At 43.2% G+C, this 13,944-nt stretch overlaps 1 protein-coding gene across 1 annotated transcript in view; it reads left to right on the top strand.

Moving 5' to 3' along the window:
* CACHD1 (cache domain containing 1) overlaps window positions 1–7,453 on the top strand; it is a 216,486-nt gene extending 209,033 nt beyond the window's left edge. The window contains exon 27 of the mRNA XM_039233474.1: window positions 5,804–7,453. Coding sequence (XP_039089405.1) covers window positions 5,804–6,042 — 239 coding nt within the window. The 3' untranslated portion in view covers window positions 6,043–7,453. The remainder of the gene's footprint in view (window positions 1–5,803) is intronic.
* The last annotated feature ends 6,491 nt before the right edge of the window (window positions 7,454–13,944 follow it).

Raw genomic sequence — 13,944 nt, forward strand, 5'->3', positions numbered from 1 at the left:
GCTACTAGGTTGATTGGAGACCTTACCAAGAACATAAACCGTGGATTAGCCCACATTTTGCATGCTACTTGTATTATATAATGTATTCATTTTTTTTTTAAATGTTTTATTTATTTCTAGGAGAGAGAGAGAGAGAGACAGCGTGAGCAGGGGAGGGTCAGAGTGAGAGGGAGTCAGACTGAAACAGGCTCCAGGCTCCGAGCTGGCAGTCAGCACAGAGCCCGATGCGGGGCTCGAACCCACGAACCGCGAGATCATGACCTAAGCGAAAGTCGGACGCTTAACGGACTAAGCCACCCAGGCGCCCCTATATAATGTATTCTTAAAGTAAGCTAGAGAAAAGAAACTGTTAAAATCATAAGAGAAAATACATTTACAGTACTGTCCTGTATTTTTGGAAAACTAGGCCTGTGAGTAGACCCATGTAGTTCAAACCCATGTTGCTCAAGGATCAGCAGTGTTTCATGTGGCCGGGAGAGTCTTGTGTTGTAAAGCAATCTTACTTTAATTCTTGTACCTTAAAAATACTAAAGTAAGAATAGTTTTTGAAAGGTAGAATTATTTTTGTCAATATTCTAAGATCACTTAACATGACTGTTTTTCAGCACTTGAGGATTACACTCACAAGTAGCGATTAAACACAGTTACTACCTACTTATGCTTTTAACTCTTTGTGTCTGCCCATTGTTTGCTCCTGAAAATCTCATGTTCTATCCAGTCATCAACTGGCTTGTCTTTAAGTTAAAAACCACCAATGTATATTTGTCCCTTTTGAATCTGTGTGTTAGTTATTATCTCATCAGAAACTTGACATAAATATATATTAGGCAACATGTTTTCTTTGTAAAAGGGAAACCTCCTCCTAGTGAAGCAAATTCCATAAAGCTTAAAAGGCAAATGCTGAGCCTTGAAAACTTGATCAAAAACTATATAGTGCAACGTAAGACCGTTTTGGGGGCAGGTGCACATAGTCTCCCGCAGTTACTGTCTGTGACCACAAGGTGGAGAGTGAGTCCCCAGAGTGACCTAACCTCCCTAACCATCAAGAGAAGTTTCTTCAGGAACCATCCGCTAAATATGTAAGGAGAGTACCAAAAAGCCTAATCTTGACTCTTCTGTTCTCAGTGGTCGCCTGGTCTCCTTCCTGAGCCTACTTTTTACCTGAGGTCGTCTTTGTAGAGACTATACTGCAGACACCTTTGGATAGTTAGAAATTTTTTCCTTTGAAAGTGGTGGCTGATATCCTTTGTGTTTTGAACAGTGCTTCCCCCTCCATGAGTCATACAGAGTCTGTCTTATTCATCGCTGTTCCCCAGCACTTGACAGAATTGCCTGGTGCTAAGTAAACACTCAATTTGTTAAGTGAGAGCATGTGTTTAGTTTTCTCCTGCTTCTCCACAGCTTGCTATCCCTCCCTCGAGATTTTCATTAATTATTGAGATAAGAGGAAGCCTGAGGAAGTCAAATAGCAGTCCTGCCACACTGAGAAAATGAAACAGAATGTCCCAGAGTAAGAGGTTCACTTCGGAAGACCTTCTGCTAGGGTTCTCCTCAGAAAGCAAGAGCAGGAGAAATGAGGGTGCCCCTGAGGTGCTGAGGGAACAGCTCTACCATTAAAACCACCCTGGAGCCTATGACCAGCCGGGCTGGGAGCATCCATGGAGTGCCAAGTCAGAACCCCTGGTCAGGGCCTGGTGAATCTGGAATGACTTCATTATTAGATGAGACTGCTGAATGTCACACCAGATGAAACCACAGATAATTAAAGAACCCCAGTCCTGTTGCTTTGGGAGCATAGTCCTGTGATTTTGGACAAAGATGTACCTGTTTTGTGTGAGGCATTGCGTTGAATATTAGGAGTACAAAAATAAGTAGGAATTTGCTCATGGGCATGGCAGCCCTGAATTTTATTACATAGTAAAAATCTAAGCTTGAGATGTACACAGAATGCCATTTAAACTCACAGAAGGGGCAACAGACCCCACGTGGGCTGGCAGGATGGGGTGCTGGGGGTTTGGGTTGCTTCCCAGAGAAGACCTTTAAAAACTGAAGCGTGAAGGGCAATAGCCGGATGCTGGAAGGTGGGAGGGTGAGCCCGGCAGAAGGCCTGCCATGAATTTTACACCAGGAATGTGAAAATGAGTTAACAGTTACTGTGGGTGCTTGTAAATGAGTGGAAACCCTTCAGGAGATACTTGGAGCAAGATAAAGACAGCCTAGCACTAAAGGTTGGCCAACAATCATCAACATAGACGCTGGGATTTTGCTAAAAGTGTGCCTTATACTTGAGCCCCTACGTGTGAAGCACATGGCAGCTTAAGCACACACAGTACTTTGTAAGTGGGGCTTCAGCGCCTACCATCCAGTCTTCCGTTCCAGACTGAGCACTGCCGAAGCTGAGAAACCCATTCTGGCTCCTGATTCCTTTTTCTTGAGGAAAGGCATCGCTGTTTCCCCAGCCCCGAACCTAAAAACCTCAACCTTATCCAACGAGGTCAGCCTGGATCGTCCCCGGGCAAGTCCGTTTGGCCACCAAAGTCAACCTACTCTGCGTTTGAGGAGTGCCTCGAAGCCAGCTGCTTGCCCTACTTAACACAGCCACTGGCCCCCTTCAGGTCCTCATCGCCTCCTTGGGCCAGCGCTGCAGCCTCCTGTCCTCTGAGCCTCTGTGCTACCTTCTGTCCAGCCTCCTCACTGCTACACGGGATCATCTTCAAACACATGTTATGGCATTGCACCCTCCCCCACCCCTGGCCTGTTGATCAGTCACAACTCCTAGCGCAGCCAGCCTTCTTGATCTGGTCTGAGCCCGCATGTTCAGTCTCCTCTCCTGCTGCTTTCTTCCCCATACCGAGCTTGTTCTCATCCCCGATGCCCGGTGGAGACTTTCAGGCTACTGTGCCTTGGCATTTGCTCATCTCCCAGCCTGCATACCTTTCCACCCCTCCCTTTACCTAATGAACCCTTTCTCTACATGAGGGCCACTTTAGGTATCATCCTCGGGTGTCCTAGCCCAGTTAATCATCTTTGGGATCCCTCTCAGTGTGCCTCTGTTTGAATACCTTTGCTCCCCCTTCTTGGCTGTGGTTTTCTCGGGAGCTGGGGCCTCCCCTTTACCCCTTTTTTGGTTGAGCCCCACCTGGGGCCAAGGAGACTCTCAGTGATGATAGACACCTATGTCCGTGAACTTCCCCCTCTTTTTCCCCTTTTCATTCCTGAGACGTGGGATCTCCGAGTCTTATCTTCCTGACTCAAAGTCACCACTCCCTCAACCCCCTAACTTTTAGTTGCTCACTAACTTCTATTGTTTCCACCCCTGAGATACTTTTGAATCTGCCCAATCCCATACCCCTAGTTTTTTTTTTCCAATATTTTTATTTATTTCTAGGAGAGAGAGAGACAGCGTGAGCAGGGGAGGGTCAGAGAGAGAGGGAGTCACAGACTCTGAAACAGGCTCCAGGCTCCGAGCTGGCAGTCAGCACAGAGCCCGACGCGGGGCTCGAACCCACGAACCGCGAGATCATGACCCAAGCGAAAGTCGGATGCCCAACCGACTAAGCCACTCAGGCGCCTCCCCCCATACCCCTAGTTTTAAGTCTTAGTCTGTCATCTGGACTGTTGTAATAACCTCCCAACTGTCCCCCTCCCTCATTTTTATTCATCTTCCAAGCTGCCACCAGAGTTCTCTGTGAAACACAGAAACTATCATGCTATCTTTTTTTTATCAGTCTGCTCAAAATGTTGTATTGTTTCTTCATTTTCTCTGCTTTGGCATGGTCTTTATAATCTGGCTGTAACTCCCCTCCACACCTCCCTCCTACCCGCACTCTCCAGCTACCTGCCTGCACCTGTCCTAGGCACGTGGTTGAGCAGCGGCCTTGGCTTCCCACACCTGTAGGCTCTGCTCCTCTGTTCCCTTGCTCACATCCGCTTACCAAACTCCTACACATCCATTTAAGCCCAACTGAAATCAGAGTTTTTCTGTGAAGCTTTCTCATTCTTCCAGCTGGAATTGGTTATTCCGTGTTCTAGATTTCAGTTATACCTCAACTATAGCACTTACCGTTATCTGCATTAGAATAAACCCAGCTTCATAAATATGTCTCCTGTTCCATCATGAAATCCTTAAGGGAAAGAGACCTCTCTTATTCATGTTTCATAGCCTCCCCCTCTGGCCGCATAATGGTCTTCACTGAATGAATAATTGAACAGATCCTATGCTTGTATTCATTTTATTTCTCAGGCTCTAGCTTTTAAGCTCCTTGTGCAGGGACCAGATTTTCCCCCTTGGTGTCTCCTGCAATGCCTGACACAGTATCTTATACATACTAGGTGCACAATAAATATTTCTGGATCTGGACTGACTTAAATAATTCTGTCAGTTGCGAAGTGGTTCATTGAGGACAGAGAATTGCCTTTCTCATTTTTGCACTGAGTGTACATTTTCAGCCACATCCCATTCCTGCTTGGCTGTATGCAAGCACGTCAATTGTGCACCACAAATGTGACTGGCACTACCCATGAGTGAGCGCTGATTGATGCTAACGGTAGATACAGTGGAAATATTAATGAGCTGTCACTTCTCAAAAATTTTAAAGGGGATTTTTGCAATATTTAAAAACATGCCAGAGTTCTTGGAATGGAATCCTTTGATCAGCAAGGGCATTTTCTTTTGAAACATGTATTACTTAGAATACCAAAAGAAATTAATCTTTAAATACAGTGAACCCACTGACACAGAGATAGTTGATTCCTTTGCTAGTTGCTATGGGTATATGTGGAGTTAATCTCATTGGTACTGGAACTTAGGGCAAGTTCATTAACCTCTCTGATCATCGTTTCCCTCACTTGTAAAATTGGTGTGCAGGAATTCCAGGACACTATTGCGTGCCATAGAGCAGGTGTACAAACAGTGGTGACACTTGTTTCTGTCCTTCCTGTGGGTCGTGTGCAGGCTTGTTGAAGCTCAGCTTTTCCCCAGCAGCCCCCAACTTGATTTGAATCCTATTAGGACTTTATTTCTTCCTTCTTTCCTTTTTTCTTTTCTTTCTTTCTTTCTTTCTTTCTTTCTTTCTTTCTTTCTTTCTTTCTTTCTTTCTTTCTTTCTTTCTTTCTTTCTTTCTTTCTTTCTTTCTTTCTTTCTTTCTTTTTTTCTTTTTCTTTCTTTCTTTCTTTCTTTCTTTCTTTCTTTCTTTCTTTCGAAGCTGTCTTTTTTCTTTTTCTTTCTTTTTCTGTCTTCCTTTCTCTCTTCTTCCTTCCTCCCTCTCTCCCTCCCTCTTTCTTTCCTTCTATTCTTTCTTTCTTTCTTTCTTTCTTTCTTTCTTTCTTTCTTTCTTTTCTTTCTTTCTTTTTCTCTCTTTCTCTCTTTCTCTCTTTTTCTCATTCATTCATTCAAATAAAGTTAGTCTTAATCTTATCTCAGAGAAAAGTGTAGGAAGATAGTCCCAAATGTCCGTGGTCATTATCTGTGGATCAGATGGAAAGAGCAGTGATTTTAATTTTTGTTGTGTTGATTTGGGAATTTGGAAAAAAGCTTCCTATATATATAGTTTTTTTTCTTATCTGTACTTTCTCAGGTATCTAAAATGATTATTTATCTTGTAATTGTTGGCGGTGGGGAGGGGGGAAAAAGAGCTGGGAAAAGATCTCTTCAAAAATAAGCCACTTTGACATCTGCTGGCAGCCTGCAGACCTCTGCACCCGCGTAACACAAAGCTAGGAACATCTCCCGTGCCCTAGAAATCGGCAGTCACCTCGGCCTGCGTCTGGAAGATCTCAGCTGCTTGTTCTGTTCATTTTCTAGGTTACAGCACCATGAGCCCACAGGAGGATAGTGAGAACCCCCCGTGCAACAACGACCCCTTGTCGGCTGGGGTGGACGTGGGAAACCACGACGAGGACTTGGATCTGGACGCCCCACCCCAGACTGCTGCCCTGCTAAGTCACAAATTCCACCACTACCGCTCCCACCACCCCACGCCGCACCACAGCCACCACCTGCAGGCGGCTGTGACAGTACACACCGTCGATGCAGAGTGCTAACACTCCCCTGACCTCCGTGAGAAGATGGGATCTGGGAGGTACAGAATGTTCTGGAGGGAAGAAGAGCCAGCATCAAATAATCCCCAGCAGGAGACCCCTGGTGTTTGTGCTTTGTCCAGAGTGGTTTAACTCACTTGCTGCTGTTAGTGTGTTTCAAAATGAGAAACCACAACAAAATCATGTTTGTGAAAGTGCAAGCTGGTTCTGGAATGGAGGGGAAGTAAGCCTGATTAATGAAGCTGCCATAATACCAATGGGATGGAGCAGAAGGCAAACCTCCAAACAGAGAGACGAGACCTATAAATGAAACATTGGGAACCTTCGTTAAGCTGAGCCAGAGGAATGTTCCAAGGAGCCAGAAACATGCGGCTCTCCTTAACTGGAAGAGAGAAAAGCGTGCCCAGCCAGAGACTGGGAATGTGGCACATCTGGATAGAAACGTGTGCTTTTGGAAGATCTCGCTTTGTTTCTTAGCGGTACCCAGATACCACAGTTGCTGTATGGAACTCCTGATAAGCTCTAAATGATGCATCTCAAAATTTCTAAGTAAAGGATTATTTTTCTACTATTTATTGAACTTTCAAACATTCTCAAACTTTGGGGGAAAGAAAAGGAAACATGAGAAATTTTCAGCAATTATCCCTAGCTGTTTTGTGTGTGATGAAGTGGTTCTTTGACTAAGGAGTTCTGTTACTTACCTGATACCCTCCCACTGCCCCACTCTACAAGATGGGAAAATGAAGAAACCTTTCTCTCTGGCTTGTTTACATATGTTTTCTTTAGAACATCATCTTACGGAAACACATTTTTTTTTCGTAATGCAGTATTCTTTATGTTTGGCAGAGGCAGGGAGGACAGAGGAATCCAAAATGTTTTTAAAGAAATTTTAGGTCTCTTTTTCACTAATTTCCACTCCCCGTACAATGCTTTTCTTAGATGTCTTACAAAACCTAATCTTACAACCCCAGCCTTTCAGCAAAGGGAGGGATGGATTTCTTCTCCTTGTGTTAGAGACTATAAATTTTTAAATGTCCCATTCTGATTCTGAGAATATTGAGTACATAAAGGAATATGTTTTTAAAATTCAAAATCGATTCTTAATTAAGGATTTCTTTTGATATCCTAGTTCAAAGCTGCTGCCAGTTATCCAACAAGTTACTCACCGAGCCGCTTTGTGACGTATACAGAGGTTAATCAAATCTGGCTAATATAACATGGGGCATTGTAATTTTAAAGTAGTGTTCTAATTACAGTGATGTATTTTAGATTCACATCTTGTGATTCAAATATGTTATAAAGACATTCTTGCACCGTGTGTGTGGTAAATCTCCGTCTATATGTAGTTGGAAAAAATTCACTGAATAATGTTTTAACGATAGGGTATTACAGTATAATGTAAAAAAAAAAAAAATTGGTTCTTCAGCAGTACAGAAAGTCAACTGTATGCGTGCTATCAGGAAACCCCTTCATACTGTGTATAAATTTGCAGTCTAGTGAAATAAATTGTATGAACGGACAGTTTTAGTGTTGATAGTGATCTGTTCGTATGCTGTTTCTTGTACCTCACGGTGGCTTAATTCACTTTGTAACCTCGCGGATCAGTTACCAAACTGAGTAGGCCTCCTCTCAATGCTACCTTCAACGTTAGGGGGTTCTTGACATCTTGAAGATGCAAAAAAATGGAGAATATAAGGGGATAACATTAAAAACAAATGTTAAGGGGCACCTGGGTGACTCAAGTCAGTTAAGCGTCTAACTTCTGCTCAGGTCATGATCTCACAGCTCAAGTTCGAGCCCCGCGTCAGACTCTATGCTGACAGCTCAGAGCCTGGGGCCTGCTTCAGATCCTATGATTTCCTCTCTCTGCTCCTCCCCTGCTCATGCTCTGCATCTCTCTCTCAAAGAAAAAAAAATTTTTTAAAGCATAAAAAAATAAAAACAAATATTAAAAAATGTGTGGAACATAGCTCCCCCTTCCTGAGCATCTAAGTTCATGCCGTTAATAATAATAACTGTTAATTCTCTAATTCCTGGAGAAAATAGGTGACTTTCCTGTCTCCCCAGAAAATTAAACGTCTCCATTTGTTTGCTGAAGTTGAGAACCTTTGTGTGATGACCCTAACATTGGGAGATTCCCACTAGATGGAGGAAGCTCGGTATTTTCAGGGAAAGAATTACAAAACAAAGAGCTTAATAATGTTCATTAGAGCCTCTGCCCAAATAGAAGACCAGACATGCATCTTGTCTCTTTTGCACTAAGTACCTCCCATATCGTGAACTTTCCGGGGGCGGGATTAAATGCTTTTAGCTGAGTAAGAGCACACAACTGTGTTTTCTAGCCCCTGTAGAACGTGGCACACAGGTTTGTGAGGTTCTGACCTTCTTGAGCTCCCTTTTGTCTTGTCCCCAGGCGCTGCATGGAATATTGTTTGAACATTTGTTGTTCGTGTTCTTGTTTCACAGAAAAATTAGGTGCTTGGGAACTTTCTATCCTGGTGACGGATGTTGGTTCTTCTTGACCCTCAGATAGCATTGCTTGTTAAACATGAGTCTTCCCTGAAATCCTGGACGGGGAGGTCCGAGCAATGCCTTCCCATTCACGAAGGCCTCTTAATGCCGGTAACCAATACTCATATCAGTGTTGAGAAGTTTCAACCGCTAAGGGTGTTCCAGGCTACTTGGTGCCGCTAGAAAAGGGAGTGTGCTACTTGTGGCCCAAACAAAACAAGGTTCAGACCCATGAAGCTCTGAAGTATAGGTTCATCTGCATTTCTGGTATGTTTATTTTAGATAGTTTGATTTTTTTTAAATGTTTATTCATTTTTGAGAGACATGGAGACAGAGTGTGAGCAGGGGAGGTGGAGGGGAGGCACAGAATCCAAAGCAGGCTCCAGGCTCCGAGCTGTCAGCACAGAGCCCAGCCCCATGTGGGGCCTGAACTCACGAATCGCGAGATCATGACCTGAGACGAAGTCAGACGCTTAACCAGGGACTGAGCCACCCAGGTGCCCCATAGATAACTTTGGAAAGTGTTTTTTGTTTGTTTGTTTGTTTGTTTGTTTTTCTCTGCTTCTTGATTTAATTTGAGTGCTCAACTAAGCCTTATTAATATTTTTATGTGAAAAATGTTTTCAAAGTAAATCAGGTTTATTTTGCATGTCAGCGTGACTGGTGTATGAAAAGAAATTGTGGAAGATCACTTGAGCTCATTTACTGCGGGAATGGACTGCTCTAATGATTATACTTTCAGGGGGAAAAAAATCTATATCTGGTAGAATAATCAAAATGGATCAGTGCATTCTCATCTGTGTTGTCTCTGGTCTGTTTCTGAACACAGAAGTGATTTTCCTGGCTGAAATACAATGCTATCTTCAGAATTTTTTCTGATTTTTCAGTAAAGAACATTAAGTTGAAAGATCTATTTCTATGGGGATTATAACTATAAGATGGTCTAATTGCTACAGTGTGTGTAACAGTATAGATAGATAGATATACATCTGACATTTTTTAGGCTTTGCTCTAACATTCCTCATTGTCCTAAACTGCTAATTAGGGCCCTTAATCTCTTGTTTCAGTGTTTCCTAATCTTTTCAAAATTCACTACTGTCCTCCTCCTAAGGAGAAAATTTTGATTTAAATCCACCCTAACAAGAAATTAAATACTAGCAGATAAGATTTTGTTGGATGGGCTGGAGCTTTGGAGGGCTACTAACCATTGTAATAATCTGATTTCTTTTCCTCGCCCAAGAATCAATTTCTTGACGTGATCTATGTCTTTGTTCATGCTTTGGATGTGTGTGTGTGTGTGTGTGTGTGTGTGTGTGTTGTGTGTGGTTTTACTCCTCCCCCCCACCTCTGGCTTTATTGAGGTTTAATTGACATATATAATTGTAAGATATTTAAAACTTACATCGTGGTGATTTGATATATGTATTCATTGTGAGAAGCTTTCCCGCATTAACACTGTCTTCAATGACTTAGTTTTGGTAAGAACATTTAACTTCTCTTAGATTTATTTCAAGTATACAATATAGTGCTATCAACTGTGGTCACCATGTTTTACCTTAGATCCTCAGACCTTATTCATCTTAGAGTGAAAGTTTGTCCTCTTTTACCAACGTTTCCCTGTTTCTCCCTCCCCTGAAGCCCCTGGCAACCACTTTTCTACTGTTTCTAGGAGTATGAGTTTTTTTAAAAAATATTTTTTTAATGTTTATTTTTGAGAGAAACACACACACAAGTGCTCGTGGAGGAAGGGCAGAGAGAGAGAGAGAGGGGGAGACAGAATCTGAAGCAGACTCCAGGCTCTGAACTGTCAGCACAGAGCCTGATGCGGGGCTCGAACCCACGAACTCTGAGATCATGACCTGAGCTGAAGTCGGATGCTTAACCGACTAAGCCACCCTGGTGCCTCCATGTGAACTTTTTTATAGCCTTAACTAGATCCTGCCTTCCTAAGGGTAAGGGCTATTTCTTACTGCTTTATGTAGTGTTCATGGTACTGTACCCTGTACTTTGCACGGAGGGCCTTCAATGTTTGTTGAAAAGATTAAATGTCTAGAGTGTCAGCTGCAGCCGTAATTACAATTGACCCTTGAAAATCACAGGGGTAAAGGGCCCTGACTTCCCACAGAGTCTTTTAACGCCCCCCAAACATAACTCCTAATAGCCTATCGTTGGCCAAGAAACCTAACCAATAGTGTAAGCAGTTGATTAACATATTTTTATATATATTACTGTTATTACAATAAAGTAAGCTAGAGAAAAAATATTAAAAATCATAAGAGAAAATACATTTACAGTACTGTACTTTATTTTTAAAAATCTGCATAAGCGGACCCATGCCGTTCAAACTAGCATTCAAGAGTCAACTGATTAGTTACAATGGATAATATTACTCGATTTCAAGTAGTAGATGGAGCAAATTCATTTCTCCAAAATATTTCCTTAATCCGTTAGTACATTTTTTAAACTGAGGTATAATTGGCATAACTGTATTTCAGGTATTCAAGGTAATGATTCCATATTTGTATATATGGCAAAATGGTCACGCCAGTAAGTCCCATGAACATTGATCGGCATATACAGTTGCAAGTATTTTTCTCATGATGAGAACTTTCAAGATCTACTCTCTTAGCTACATTCGAGTGTACAGTACAGTATTGTTAACAATAGTCATTACACTGTATGTTACATTCCCATGACTTATAACTGGAAATTTGTACCTTTGGAGCACCTCCATTTTGTTCCCCCCACCTTCCTCAGACAACCACCAATCTGTTCTCTATAACCATGAACCCAATTTTTTTTTGTGCGCCACAGAGTACATTTTACTAACAATTAGTTAAACAGATTTTAATGTTAGCTCTGATATAAAAATCCACAACTTTCTGAAACAGTTCCTGTATATATATAGGCTTTTAAAATACTACATGTATTTTAATTTATGTGACATATACGTACATCTATGTGAAAAAAACAATTCCTATTGTCACTTAAATGTATAGTTATTCACATCGATGATGGCTCCCTCAAAAACAAATGTATAGTTATCCAATATCCAATAATAGTTTTAAATGGCATTTATTTTGAAGTAAGAGCCACGTAAATATGGAAGTTTTCCAAATCCTACTTCTTGTAAGACTTCTCATGTTTCCTTCACACGATTCCTATTCTATTTCTGGGTGCTGCTTGATTAAAGTGTTTTATGTAACAATATACCCACCAGGATTACTGCCTTAGTTCCTACTTCAGCCTAGTACTTTAGGGGGAAAAAAAAATTATGTAACAAGAAGCTTGGCTCCCGTACAAAAGTGTGTCCCTGACTTTCAGGGCTCCTTGGCAATCCTTTGTCCAGACCCAGTTTGTTCTCTAGTACATTCTCCTCAAAACTGTTCCAGAAAGTCTTCTCATCCCCCTGCCACAGCCTCTCTGCAGCTGCCTGCATTCTGCCCTGGCATTTGGGTAGAAATCCCACAACTTTTACACCTTTCATGTCAAAATAGCTCTCAGAAGTCACCCTCTCTGTTCTCAGAGGAAGAAATGTGCCAGCTCCTAACCAGAGCCAGCCCGAAATCAAGTGGCACCACATCTGCATATCCTCGGCTCCACTGCCCCAGCGAGCGCTCCTTTGCTCTGAACCTGCAGCACACCCGGTTCCCCCCTCACCTACAAACGCAAACCTTCCTTCACCTTGCTCTCCCCTACCCCACCACCCCAGTGACTCAGGTGTTCCGCCTGTCTTCCTGGGCCACTGTTACCAAGCTGCAGTGTTCACTCACCCCCTCAGCAGCCTCTCCTGCTGCACCCCTGCTGCGCTCCCCACCCCCCCATATGCATTCATCCTTTACTGGGACTTCAGCCAGAAGCTACAGAGGCACCCTCCTCCCCAGGCTGCGCAGACCCTCCACGCTCTCACTCTTTTCCCCAAACTCTTGATCCCCTGTCCAGGTCCACAGGGGCTTCCAGGCCTTTCCAGCGCCAGGTTACCCACGATCCCTACACTGTCCTTTCTCCCCTGGGCTGCTGCAGCAGCTGCTCGGCTCTTCCCCGTCTCCCCTCTGCCCCACCCAATTCATCCTCTATGCGGAAGTCGTCTCTTGGAGGGAAATGTCACATCCTATAAAATGAGCCATTTTGAAGGAGACAGTTCAGTGACATTTTGTGCATTCGAAATGTTATGCAACCATCACTTCTATTTAGTTCCGAAGTATTTTGGCCACACCAGGGAGAAAGCTTACTCCCCATTTCCCCTTTCCCTTAGCCCTTAGCAACCATCAGTCTAGACGGTAGATGTCTATGTCTGTGGATTTACCTAATCTGGCCATTTGATATAAATACAATAGATGGCCTTGTGTGTCTGGCTTCTTTCACTTAGTACAGTGCTTTTGAGGCTCTTTATAGCAAGAATCGGTACTTGATCCCTTTGTGTGGCTGAGTACTATTCCATTGCATTGTGCTTATCATTCATCATTTGATGGACGTTTAGGTTCTTTCTTCTGACAGTTGCATATGGTGCTGCTGTGAGTGTTTGTGGACAAGTGCTTGTTGGAGTACTAATTTTTAATTCTTTTGGATATATCCCCGGGGGTTGGATTGCTTGGTCACAGGGTGATTCTATGTTAAACATGTTGAAGAAGTGCCAGACGGTTGTCGGGAGTGGCCGTGCCCTTTTACGTTCCTACCAGCCACGTGCAAGAGTTCCAATTTCTCTGTTCCCTTCCAACACTTATTTTCCTTTTCATCCCAGTGGGTATGAAGTAATATCGCATTGTAACAGAGCAATCTTTTTTTTCTTTTTTTCAAATGTAAACTTAAAACCCGCTCCTTGCTTAACACACTTTAATGTTTTGCCCTACCCTCATTCTCCCCTTAGGATAAAGTCAGCCTAACTCCATTTTAATGCCATCTCTTCACTCCTGCTGTCTTTTCTTCATTTCTTGAATATGCTTTGCTCTAGTGTACCTGAGGGACTTTGCACGCTCTGCTCACTCTGCCTGGAACACTTTTCCTCCAAGCCTGTCCCTCCCAGCCCCATCCCTCCCCTGGGTCACTACTGCTCCTCCATCAGATCTCAATTTCAATGCCACTTCCTCAGAGACCAACCACTGGCATTAGCTTCCACTGTTGCAGGGTTACTTAAACCCCAAACTGGCTGTGGCTGCTTCTGCCTGCTAGCAGAGACGGGTAGCATGATCCTTAATGGGAAAATCCATCTTGAGACACCTGGGTGGCTCAGTCGGTTAAGCATCTGACTTTGGCTTAGTTCATGGTCTCACGGTCTGTGAGTTCGAGTCCCACGTGGGGCTCAGTGCTGACAGCTCAGAGCCTGGAGCTTGCTTTCAGTTCTGTGTCTCCCTCTCTCTCTGTCCCTCCCCTGCTCACACTCTGTCTCTGTCTCAA

This window comes from Hyaena hyaena, unplaced genomic scaffold (genome assembly GCF_003009895.1).
Source record: "Hyaena hyaena isolate Hyena2069 unplaced genomic scaffold, ASM300989v1 scaffold_75, whole genome shotgun sequence".
NCBI lineage: Eukaryota > Metazoa > Chordata > Mammalia > Carnivora > Hyaenidae > Hyaena > Hyaena hyaena.